At 37.3% G+C, this 13,012-nt stretch overlaps 1 protein-coding gene across 2 annotated transcripts in view; it reads left to right on the forward strand.

The window, feature by feature from the left end:
- Window positions 1-2,187: 2,187 nt before the first annotated feature.
- Window positions 2,188-13,012, forward strand: part of LOC109415502 (uncharacterized) — a 29,344-nt gene continuing 18,519 nt past the window's right edge. Inside the window, exon 1 of one of the 2 annotated variants that reach the window (XM_029875176.2) lies at window positions 2,188-2,313. In XM_029875176.2, the coding sequence (XP_029731036.2) occupies window positions 2,241-2,313 (73 nt within the window). In that variant the 5' untranslated portion in view covers window positions 2,188-2,240. The remainder of the gene's footprint in view (window positions 2,314-13,012) is intronic. The other variant, XM_062856903.1, reaches the window with a different exon arrangement.

Consider the following 13,012-nt stretch of genomic DNA (forward strand, 5'->3'; position numbering starts at 1 on the left):
ATTAAATATAGCGATAGGCATGACGGTTGTTGATTTCAATTCGGTAATTATATATTAGGGGGATTCACTTAACAGCGTAAACCGCTTATTGAAGTTATTCTGATTAAACGACGCGATCACCAAGGCAATCTTTGATTATTTCATTCGGTATTTCATGAAACATTTCAAATAAACAGAAAATCATGGCTTACGCAGCTATTTAAACTGTTTAGTGAGTTCCCTTATTATTTTTATTGTGCGAGTTTTGTAAAGATTTCTAAAATTTTAAAATAAACTTTTATCATCATTGTAGTGAAATCTATCTCCTCATTTAATGCTGTTAGACCAGGTGGATTATTTTTACGCACTGGAAGTTCCATCCGAACAATTTTATTTTATTAATTAAAAGAAATTTTCTCATGTCGCGAGTCGTAAAAAGGAAGATGGGAGCCTCATAACAGACGGATGAGAAATAATTGAAAGATGGAAGCAGCACTTCGAAGAACGTTACACTTAAGACTGTTTAACCCTTTGAAGCTGGATAATTTCGCCACTGCTGCCGCAACCTCGCTGGCCTCGAATACGTTTATTATTATCGGTTTCATCGCCATAAAGGGTTAAATTAGATGCAATACAGGGTGCGGCAGGAAAAAATGCGAAAAGTTCAAGGCGCTATCACACCCCAATTATGGGCTTTATATGATTATTTTTTCATGTCAGTGAATCAGTCAATGTCTATATTTTAGCATCACAAAATAAAAATGAACATATTTCATTTTTAACATGTGATAATGTACGCCTAGAAAGTGGGTATCAATAAACTGCGCGCCCAATGGTCATAAAACAAAATGGCGAAAACGGTAAGAAAATTAGCTTTAATTTGATGAAAACCAGACCATACTGATCCAAAGCCAGTAGTTTCACATACTAGATGAAATAAGTACATAAATATGATAATATTGTAGAGAAAATTAAAAATGTTGTTTTATCAGATGTGAAATTTAGCGACCCGTGTACTTTTCTGTGGTTTGAAAATGCTGATTGCATTCAACTTCAGGCGCCGTTCTGTAAAGGTTGATGATCAAAATGGGAAAATTTTTAATTCACTTTTCAGAAAACTAGCCTGTTAGAGATTATGGAACGTTGAAAAATAGATTGAATAACGTCAAGTGGACGAAAATGAGGTTTGAAGTAGAAAAGCACTTTCGCATTTTTTCCTGCCGCATACTGTACTTGTAGGGGAACTATTTTAAGTATGCCTAATGTAACAGAATAATTATAATTATTGATTAGTTCGTCACATCTACCAGTATGACCATCGATTACGGTACCGTGCTTTCAATCGTAGGTCCTTGTCATACATAAACTCACACATCAATTACTATATCATTTTTAGCTAATTGTAATTAATCATACTATGAAAATATATTATCTTAATGGTATCAAATTTCACCTAAATCAACAAAGCTAGAGAATTTATTAGAAAATCCTCATTGTACGGCACCATACATAATTAATATTTTTCTGGCTTCCATATACGTCACTCGAATTACGGTAAACACACATTTAACTATATTTGAAATGAAAAATGTTGAAGTATAAGACTATTGAAGTAAGCTCTATTAATTCGCTGTTCAAATATGACATCCGTCGTCCTTTTAGTGTTGAACTTTAGATTTTTAACGACTGTAACTAATCGTTCCTAATCGATTCGTGACGCACGAATGTGCCCTTGGCCCAGCAACGTTAACGAAGTTCATATTTTATAATATTCAATCTTTACACAGCATGTATCAACAAATCTTGTACCGTTTATATTTTCAGAACAATATTTGGCACATTCACAAACCGCCCCAAGGACGGTTTGTCCAACAGAAACAAAGAATGCAGCTGCATTATTTGCCTCACAAACCGTAACTTCCGTCGAGTTTGTATGAATGAAACATATTTCCTTTCTTCACCTTACGTTCCAACCAGAACTATGCGTGCTTTCGTTTCAAAATTTTCAAGCTCGTTTAAGCTAACATATTCATTTGATTTTCTTTTTGATAAACTTCCACAACCCTCAATGAAGAATGTATTACTTTCTAAAAATTTAAAAAAGTTTTAAACATTCAACTAAATCCTAAATGCGTGCAGCCACAGCCGACCCCCAGTTGCTCTGATATAAAAAGAAATCCTATTTGAAGTGGAATGCGTTTTTGCTCCATTTTACTGCGGTTGTCACCATAGGTCACTAGGTGGTGGCTAAACGAATTTTAATGGAAGCGCTTGTGCAATCAGTGAGTGAAGTTGACGCTCTCTTGGGATACGAACGTCTGCTGGTGGAAATATGTAAGTTTTCTGTTGCACGCATGTGTGTTGTTCAAATTCGGTATAAAAATAGGAAAGATTATTGCTTATAATGTTTACTGTTAGGTACTCTTGGGAGCTCAAATTCTTCAAGAACCAGTTAAAACATTGAAGAGTAACTTTAAGGTTATTATATGTTTTCGACTGCTTCCTTGTGAATAAATGTCAAAAACTTCTAATCAGTAACCATTATTTAATAAGAAGCTTTCGGTTAAAATTTGAAGATTCACAAAAAATAGTTGAAATACAAAAGTACATTTATTATTTTTACATATTGACACTGTAGCTTGTAATCGGTTTGTTGTTTTTAAATACGTAGTTGCCAATTACTATTTGTTACTACGGTTTACAATTATGACTTATTTCAATTTAAACAGAGCTGAACTTACCTTAAATTTTAATACGGAACTACAAATTTTATGAATTATATGTATACTTTCTACAACATATTTTCGGTAACAGATCTGGGCGTGACAAAGCAATCATAATGTACAATAGTGATCTGATAGTGGTATATTTTTTAGTTTATACGAGTACCACTGTTGGGTCTCCAGTTAGCCTAGTGGTTAAGGCTATGGATCGCCAACCCGGAGACGGCGGGTTCGATTCCCGTTCCGGTTGGGAAATTTTCTCGACTCCCTGGGCATAGTGTATCATTGTACTTGCCACACAATGTACAAATTCATGCAACGGCAGGCACAGAAAGCCCTTCAATTAATAACTGTGGAAGTGTTCTAAGAACACTAAGTTGAAGAGAGGCAGGCCAAGTTCCAATGCGAACGACGAGCCACAAAGAAGATGAAGAAGATTACCACTGTGCGATCAGATTTGCACATTTTGTTTGTCATGTCAAGCCCAGGTATACAATCGAAAACATTTTGTACATTGTATTATATCCAATATTCTGAATACTTTAGGTTCAGTGTAAAAAATTAGCTCAATTCATCGAATCAAACCACAGATGTAGCTTCCGATAACTATGATGGCACAAATTTCCCAAATGGAGGAGAACGTGCCTCTTTAGCGGACCTGATATAGCTTCCGAGGGTTTTCAGTTTTGTAGGAAAATACTAGTTACAAAATACAACAAAAGTCATGGACTTCTTCCAACAACACAAAATTTTTCATGCACAATAACGTGTTGATTTGAAAATTGTGTTGCAAAAAAATAGAAAATTTTTTAAACCCCTTTATATCTTTTGATAATACGAACGCAGTTTTCCTGTCAGATTGATGTAGTTCTGGAAATGATTTCGATAATTCCTTCGAAAATGTGGTCGTGAAGTCCTTTAAAAGTTTTCTCAGTAACTTCTATGGTGATTTCTTCGGCAATTCTTTCAGCCATTCACAATTGTTAGCAGGGATGCCGTATATACAGATTTATCTGTATTATACAGATTTTAGAGCATCTGTACATATTGCGTTTAGATGAAATACAGAGTTTTCATTTGTATGGAATACAATATTTTTCTTAAGCAGTTCTTTGGGGAAAACGTGATGCTACCGGAAATATATCCGGCAATTTTTCTTTCGGAAATTTCTTCGGTAATTTCAAAGGGATTTTCCTATCAATTTCTTTGGAAATTCCTTCGCCAGTCCTCGTGCGGTATTTATCGGTAATATCTTTGAAAAGCCCTTAATAATTAATTTGGATATTATTCTCACAGAATGAGGTAATTTCTTGGCATATTTATGTTGCAGCTCTTCGGGCAATCTTGGGAATCGATATAGTAGAATAGAATTCATTTAGGTGCTGTAAAAAGTGTAGGTTCAGCTGTCAATTGGAATCGTTCACATAGTGATCTAGTGAGGAAAAGTGCTGTAAATTAGGATAAGGAAACGGATAAAAATTGAAAGAAAAACTGATACGGTACCGTCAAATGGGGTAACTTGCAACACTTTTCGGCTTTGAAACAATATCATTGAAAATCTAAACATTTGAACCATCCTGTAAAGCATCGTGTACGCTAATTACCCAGAGTAGAATACTTTGCAGCAATTGATTTAACAAAATATGTTGTCACCTAATCAGGAGGTGCGAAATACATGCTTGTTGCAAGTTTCCCCATCCGTGGGGTAACTTGCAACACAGGATATGAAGTTAAGTTAGCTATCATTAAACAGCACGAACATTCTAGTGCTTAGTCGTATAGTAATTTTTGGATGAAATGCATGAAAAATGCATTGTTAAGATGTACACTAACCAATTGACATATAATTTTTCATGAAAGGGTTGATAGTTATTGCAAGTGAGAGTATATCGTTTAACAACAGGTCTCACGTCCCTCAAATATGAAATATGTATGGATTTCGTGACATAGTACTCGTAACAAAATGTCAACAATGATAATTGCCATTTCTTGAAAAGGTAGAGTGAGTCATCTTTGAGTAGTTTTCAGTTTGAAGTGGTGTTTGGCAATTTCAGCTAGAATAACCTTAATTGAAACACATCTATTGAACTTTATAAATATCGAAGTCGTTAATTTGAAGCTCAGCTGAAATAATTTAGTCCATCTTGGTTCAGAATTGATGTTGGTGATTGTTTTGAAGCGCTAATAAATTAAATTAAACTTTTAACAAGATGTAACATGAATGAAACTCCATAATATGGTATTTCCGAACAATGTTTGAAAATCACGTTCCAAAAAATGTAAAAAATGAGTTGTCATTTAAAAATGAACTTGTTACGTGATGATGATGATGATGATGATAAAAGTGTAGGGTAAGTGTACCAGTTATCGCCATAGTGGTTCTCTATTTGGCCATAGCGGGAATTTAGAAAATTTTGAAGCTGTGACCTATTATGAAAGTTTTAGTAGCAAGAATTTAAAAGTATCTTGTCATTAAGACTCTTGAAATGATGCAAAATTTTGAAATATCTCATATAACCACTATGGCCAAATAGGGAACCACTATGGCGATAACTGGTACACTCAGCCTACCCACCATCAGCGCAAGGATTACCTATGGCTGCAGAATCATTACGGAAAGAAATGATCTACCTGATGGTTTGTTGTAGCAGGGTTAGTTAAAATTCCTGAATCCCTTCGGTAGTCAACAAAAAGTTGCTATCTCATGACAAAAGTCTGGCTACTTCACGAACTTAAGTCCGGTCATCAGTTCATCTAACTACCTTAGGCTACCCCACCGTATGTGTGTGTGTGTGTGTGTGTGTGTGTGTGTGTGTGTGTGTGTGTGTGTGTGTGTGTGTGTGTGTGTGTGTGTGTGTGTGTGTGTGTGTGTGTGTGTGTGTGTGTGTGTGTGTGTGTGTGTGTGTGTGTGTGTGTGTGTGTGTGTGTGTGTGTGTGTGTGTGAACCCCATTACGTAAATGAAAATTCTACAAAGTTATAATATGGAAGGTTTAATAACAATAAGATTAGATCTCACCAAATTGGTTTCCTGTGCAGACCAGGAAATCATGTTCCGCTCGTCTGGATCTCTTTATCTGGATCGCATGATGGTAATCAAACTCCAGGAAATTGCCTCGGGAATTGCGTCAACCTCGTGCATTCATCCTCAGTCGAGATCGGAACAGTTTGGTTTTCGTCCAATCCGGTGATCCATCGCTTACCTCCATCAATACAAAATTGCAAAACTTCTTAATCTATTCAGTTCTTCTCGCACTGTTCAATACCCATCACCAGACACTCAGCTCCTCCACAGTACAAAACCACTTCATCAACCGAATCCAAACCCAAATCTTTTATTACCAGCGGTCAATCCGTCGATCCACCGGATCCCTTCTTCGATCGCCAAACCAAAACTCCGCTTAACCGAACATTGAACATAGCACCATTTAGTCCAATTCTCGCTGGAAAAACGACATCGAGATCAAACCGCAAAGCACATCTCCTCTTGCTAACAGTAGCTACACCGTACCACGCGCATACCCAACACCCACCTTAGGTTTTTTTCCTTTTTCCCTCCTCCCGTCTCACCAACAACGCTTCCTCGGCTAATGCCAACACACTCTTCGGAGAGACCTTGTCACAGCCTTTCTCACACAAAAGTTAGAAACCGTTGCCCCACACTCAGCCTCTCTCCAACACCCCCACTCCCCCCTCTTTCTTTTCTGCCAGCAGTCCACTTAGCAACTTTTTTTTTCCTTCCTCTCAGTCCTTCACAAATATCCGGGCAAATTCACTCCGCCGTCTCAATTCTCTTCGTCCCGACGTCCAATTCTTTTTTCAACGACACGATCGTAAAACTTCCGCACCGAAAATCAAAGGAATCGCCATGTAACACACATCACGCATTCAAAAGTGAACCGTTCTCTTAAAACGCTTTTTTTTTAATGAACTAGTTGCGTAATCAAGAAATGATCCGTTTCGGTTATTTCTGTCAAAAATATCGTGAAATGAAGATAAATAATAGAAGATTTTGTCAAATTTAACTGTTGCAAGTTACCCCATAGTGGTTGACGAATATAATAATGATTTTTTACATAACTTAGTCGATAAGTTTATTAAACTTTTATCGTTTAGCTAAGCTTACTATTAGGTACCCTAACTGCAACCAAGGTCATCAGACTTATCGCACTTACCATAGGGGAGAGGTGAAACACGATTTTCATACTTGTTTTTATGGCATAAAATGAGCAAACCGTTTTAACAGTGTAGCAAAACAATAAACAAAGAAACAAAACTATTTTTTCCACTAAATCGATCCTTGGTATACATAATCCCTATAACCGAAATATAAGGGCATACTAGTTTTCATTATTATTAGAAAATACTTCACATTTAGTGTATGCCATCGTGTTGCAAGTTACACAGCTGTTGCAAGTAACCCCGTTTGACGGTACTTGATTCATGGATTTCTTTGGCTGTTTTCGAAAACCCTGTTGAAAATTTCTTCGGAAAGTCATTCGGCAATTCTTTTAGAAATCTAACTCCATTGAAACACGAAAATTCCTACTGAATCTCTGAAGAAATTTTCTGAAAAATACCATACTTATGACCATGGGTGTAGCCAGAGGGGGGCAGGGGGGCCGTGGGAATTCCTCTAAAAATTCCTCCAGGTATTCATTTAGAGATTCCACCAGAAATTTCGCCAGAAATTCCACTAGAGATTTCTCCAGGAGTTCCTCTGGAGATTCCTTCAGAAATTCATACAGGCGTTCCTCTAGGATATCCTCCATGGATCCCTCCAAGAATTCCTACATTTTTTTTCAGAGACTCCTCCAAGGAATCCTGCAAGATTTCCTCCATGTATTTCTCCATGAATTACTCCAGACATTCTCCCAGAGATTCCTTCAGTAATTGCTTCCGGGATTTTTTCCAAGAATTTCACCAGGAATTCCTACAGTAATTGATCCAGGAATTCTTCAAGGGATTCCTCCATAGATATTTTTAGGGACTCCTACAGGAATTCCTCTCAAGATTTCTCCAGGAATTACTTCAGGGAATCCTCCAATAACCCCATCATAAATTCTCCAAGGCATTCTTCCAATAAATTTCAAAGGGATTCCTCCTTGGATTCTTGCAGAGATTAGTCTAGGTTTTTTCAGAGTTTCTTCCCGGAATTCCACCAGGAATTTCACTAGGAATGGCTTCAGGGACTCCTGGGATTGCAGCAGGAATTCATGCAGGCATTCCTCGAGGATTTCATCCAGAAATTTTTCCAGGATCTCCGCGAGAAATTCCTCCAGAAATTGCTACAGGAGTTCCTTCAGGGACTCTTCCAGGAATTAATCGAGGACTTCCATTATAAATTATGTCAGTAATTCGTCCAGGATTTTCTCCAGGAAAGCCGTCAGGGATTCCTTTAGAAATTATTTCCAGGATTTTCTCTAGGAATACGTTCTGAAACTTTTCCCGAAATTCCGCCAAGAATTTTTCCAGATCTTCCTCCAGGAATTGCTGCAAGGATTCCTCCAGGAATTCCGCTGAAAATTCCCCCAGGAACTTCTTCAGGGATTTTTCCAGGGATTTCTCCCCGAATTTCTCCAATGATTCCCCAGGGTTTTCTTCAAAAATTCCTTCAAGAATTTCTCCAGGAATTCCTCCAAAAATTTCTCTAGAAATTCTTCCAGGAATTTCTCAGGGGTTTTTCAGATATTTCTCCCAGGGTTTCTCTAACCCTTAGATCTAAGATTTCCCCAGAAATTTATCCAGTAATTGTTGTAAGAAATCCTCCAGAGATTCTTCCAGAAATTCGTTCAAGGATTCCTCCAGCAATTCCCAAAGGAAAACCGTCAGGATTTCCTCCAGACATTTCTCCAAGATTTCATCCACGAATTTCTCCTGGAACTCCTCCAGGAAATTCTCCAGGAATTACTCCAATAATTTCTTCAGGAATTTTTCTAGGAATTGATCCAGGAATTACTTATGTATATCCTTCAGAAATTATGTCAGCATTTTCTCCAGGATTTTTTTTCGAAAAAAATTTTGGGGATTTTTTCAGAAATTCTTTCAGGAAATTCTCTAGGAATATCCTCAGGAATTTATCAGGGACACCTCGAGGTCCAGACATTTTTCCTGTAATTTCTCCTGAGATTCCTTCATGAATTGCTTCAGGGATTCCTCCAGGGATTTCTTCACGAATTTTTACAGGAATTTTCCCAGGGATTCTTCCAGGAAATCCTTCGAAGATTCCTTCAGGAAATCCTCCAGAAGTTCCCGTAAGGATTTCTCCAGGAAATCCTCCAGGGATATCTTCAGAAATTCTTCCAGGAAATTCTCCAGGAATACCTGCAGGAATTTTTCAGGAAATTCTTCTGGAGATTTCTCTAGATATTCATCTAGTAATTCTTTCAAGAATTCCTCTAGAGATTTCTCCAGGAATTGCTGCAAGGGTTCTTCCAGGCATTCCAATTCTTGCAGTTACTTCTTCAGGGATTTTACCAGGGATTTCTCAACGAATTTCTCCAATGGGATTTCTCCAGGAATTCCTCCTGAAATTTGTCTAGAAATTCTTCCAGGAATTTTTCAGGGGATTTTTTTCAGATATTTCTCCCAAGATTCCTCTAGAGATTCCCCCAGAAATTTTTCCAGTAATTATTGTAATAATTCCTCCAGAGATTCCTGAAGAAATCCCTTCAATGATTCTTCCAGCAATTCCTTAAGGAAAACCTTCAGGAATACCTCCAGGCATTCCTCCGGGATTTTATCAAGGAACTCTTCCAGGATTTTTTTCAGGAAATCCTCCAAATATTTTTCCAGAAATTGTTCCTGGACATCATTCAGAAATTATGTTAGCAATCCTTCTAAGGATTCCTCCAGGAATTTCTCCTGAGATTCCATCAGGAATAGCTTCAGGGGTTTCTCTAGAAATTTCTTCACGAATTTCTCCAGGGATTTGCTCAGGGATTCCTCCGGAAAATTCTTCGACGATTCCTCCAGGAAATTCTCCAGAAATTCCATCCAGGATTCTTCCAGGAAATCCTTTAGGAATACCTTTAGAAATTCTTTCAGGAAATTCTCCTGGAATACCTTCAGGAATTTTTCAAGGCTTTCTCAAGGAATTCCTCCAGAAATTCCTGCAGGGATTTCCCCACAAATTTATTCACGGATTCCTTCAGGGATTCTTTCAGGAATTGATTCGAGAATTTCTCAAGTAATTTTTTTCAGAAATAGAAAAATAATAGAAATAGAAATTTCATAGAACCTCTACGGAGATTTCTCTAGAAATCCACCCAGTAGTTCTTTCATGAATTCCTCTAGAGATTTCTCAAGCAATTCCCACAGGAATTCCTCCAGGATTTTATCCAGGAACATCTCCAGGAATTCTTCCAGAAAATATCCCAGGAATTTCTTCAGGAATTCCTCCAGGAACTGCTCCTGGACATTCTTCGAAAATTATGTCAGCAATTCCTGCAGGAATTTCTCCAGGAAATCCTCTACGGGTTTCCACGAAATTCTCCAGGAATATTTTCAGGAATAATCAGGGATTGCTCCAGACATTCCTCCAGAAATTCCTCCACGAATATCTCCAGGGATATTCCCAGAGATGCCTTCAGGGAATCCTCCAGAAATTCCTCCACGGGTTCTTCCAGGAAATCCTCAACGGATTTTTTTAGAAATTTCTACAGCAATTCCTCCCACAATTCTTCTTCCAGACATTCCTGTAGAAATTGCACCAGGAATTCATCCAGGAGAAATTCCACCAGCGAAAAGTATTGGAAGATAATTTAAAAGGAATACATTAAGGAACCGGGAAAATCTAGGTTTGTCCTCAAAGTTCATAATTTCCAAAGATTTCAGCTAAAACTTCTTATGATTGTTTTGTAGACATTTACAAAATAATGCACGAGTAAATAAAAATCCTTAATGTTTCATAAATTGGTCACCACTATCAGCATCACGTTGAATTGTGTAGATCAGGTGAGCTTTTTTTCGTATTGATCAAAATACAACAGCTTGACAGCTGAAGGATCAAAAAATGCTTTAAGAATATAATGTTATTATATTTAATTTCATCGTGTTGCGTTTAGTTATAAAAGCTAGTAGGTATAAAATTGCTAAGGGTGCTTGCCCCCCCCTGACCGAAAAGCTGGCTACGCCCTTGCTTATTTTTTTTTTATTCTTCAATCACTTAATTGAATCACCTAATTTACAGCTCTATTGTCCACTAGGGCACTGCGTGAGCGATTCCAATTGGAAGCTGCACATACACTTTGTACAGCGCCTAAATGTATTCTATTTCTAATTGTACTACATCGAACTGGTGGCCGTTGCGCTGCTTTCACTTCTACCCTATCATGGTAGAATGATGAGCTCGAGGAAGCTGATGTGTGGCTGTTGGTTGTTCCTGTTTCCAGTCCGATTGGGGGTCCATTATGGGTTGCCGTTCGCCGATGTCCAAGTATCCGTGTCCATTTGAGCCATGGGCTCAGAAGAGGGTCAGTGTCAGCTGCTCTCAGGGGGAAAGAGCAACTGACGAAAGTGCCGGGGCTGGGATCGAACCCATGACCATCTGCTTATGAAGCAAACGTGTAGCCACTACGCCACGGGCCCCGGCATCCCCCTTGCTTATGACCGACGTAATTTATAAAAAGATTGCCGAAGAATATATTGATTGAATTTAGCAATTTAGGTAGACATTAGATTAGCATTAAGTAACAAGGATGGAAGTAAATCATTTCTAACGATAAATGATACACGATACGAACAGTCAAAGATAGCCGTTGTTCTTGCGGTAACATGATGTGACACACCCGCACTGCGCTCGTGTCACAGAGACATTCAAAGCATCTGATGTACGCTTTATCGCGGGATCTATCGTTATCGGATCATGTTACGAGTCGCGATAAATTTTATTCATCACGATTCACACTTATGCTCCCGGAACCCGAATTCATGATCAGGAATATTAGATTCATATGCATATCGTGAAGCTTCAGCAATAACAATGCCGAGTGATTCATTATTCGGAGAGCATGGTTTGTTATGAATGCTTTATAAAATTCTATCGGTGTTGCTACGATAATGATCATCATCACATCATATTATGATCACTATATTTCAATCCTTGTTAAGCAATTCGCACAAATTCGTAGGTGGTAAATACAGTCCCAGACTGCTGTTATGAGAATTGTCTCCTTCCCGTCCGTTACCAAAGCACAGAGATTTGGGGCTAATCACTGACTCTAAGACAAGATTGACGCAATCCTCCAACGGCCGAGAGCTGTCCTGGCCGCGTCTTTACGATGGGATTGGATGGGAAAGGAAGATTAGTTGGACACCTAAGAAAAATAAGCAGAGACCTCTACGTCCTCTTTGGCCTAGGTGTCACGGGAATATGGGTGTTATTAAGTAGAGCGATTCCAAGCAACAGCATCAAAATTAAGGAAAATTTTTAATTCATGATTTTCTATTGAACTGAAACTTTGCACAGTTTTTCAGTTCCATCTAAATCGCCATTTTTCGATATCAAATTTTTATTTAGAGCCACGACTAACTTTTCAAAAGGGTGTATGTGAAAATGGTTCAAAAATATTCAAAAATATGCACAGCAAAAACGGATTGTTCGATTGTTATGAATTTTTCAGCAAAGTTAGATAGCTAAATGGTGATTTCTAAGAAAATATACACTGTGAAAAAAATCTATTTTATCATTGAAAAACATCATTTTTGTCACAAAAACTCAAATATCTCAAAACCCTATCTTTTTACCAACTTGAATTTTTTAGGGAAAACGGTCCATTGTATTAGCAATCTACCATAAAAATTTGGTGATGGTAAACTAATAAACAAAAAAGTTATAACATTTCAAAAATTTCACAATTTTTACATTTAGTAAAAAAAATTTTTCTGTGTAAATTATTTCGGCCGGGAATCGCGATTTGATGCTGATTTTATTGTTCAGCAAAGTTAGATAACTAAATGGCGATTCCTAAGAAAATATACACTGTGAAAAAAATCTTTTTTAACATTAGAAAATATCATTTTTGTCACAAAAACTCAAATATCTCAAAACCCTATCTATTTACCAACGTAATTTTTTAGAGAAAACGGTCCATTGTATTAGCAATCTACCATGAAAATAAACAAAAAAATTATGACAATTCAAACATTTCACAATTTTCACATTTAGTAATAATTTTTTTTAGTGTAAATTATTTCGGCCGGAAATTGAAGTTTGATGCTGATTTTATTGTTAATGGCCTTGCGTGAGTAAAACAAGTTGTTTTTATTATATATTATATATACATATAATATACTATGTACCGTAATGTTC

The sequence above is a fragment of the Aedes albopictus genome, chromosome 3 (assembly GCF_035046485.1).
Source record: "Aedes albopictus strain Foshan chromosome 3, AalbF5, whole genome shotgun sequence".
In the NCBI taxonomy this organism is placed as follows: domain Eukaryota; kingdom Metazoa; phylum Arthropoda; class Insecta; order Diptera; family Culicidae; genus Aedes; species Aedes albopictus.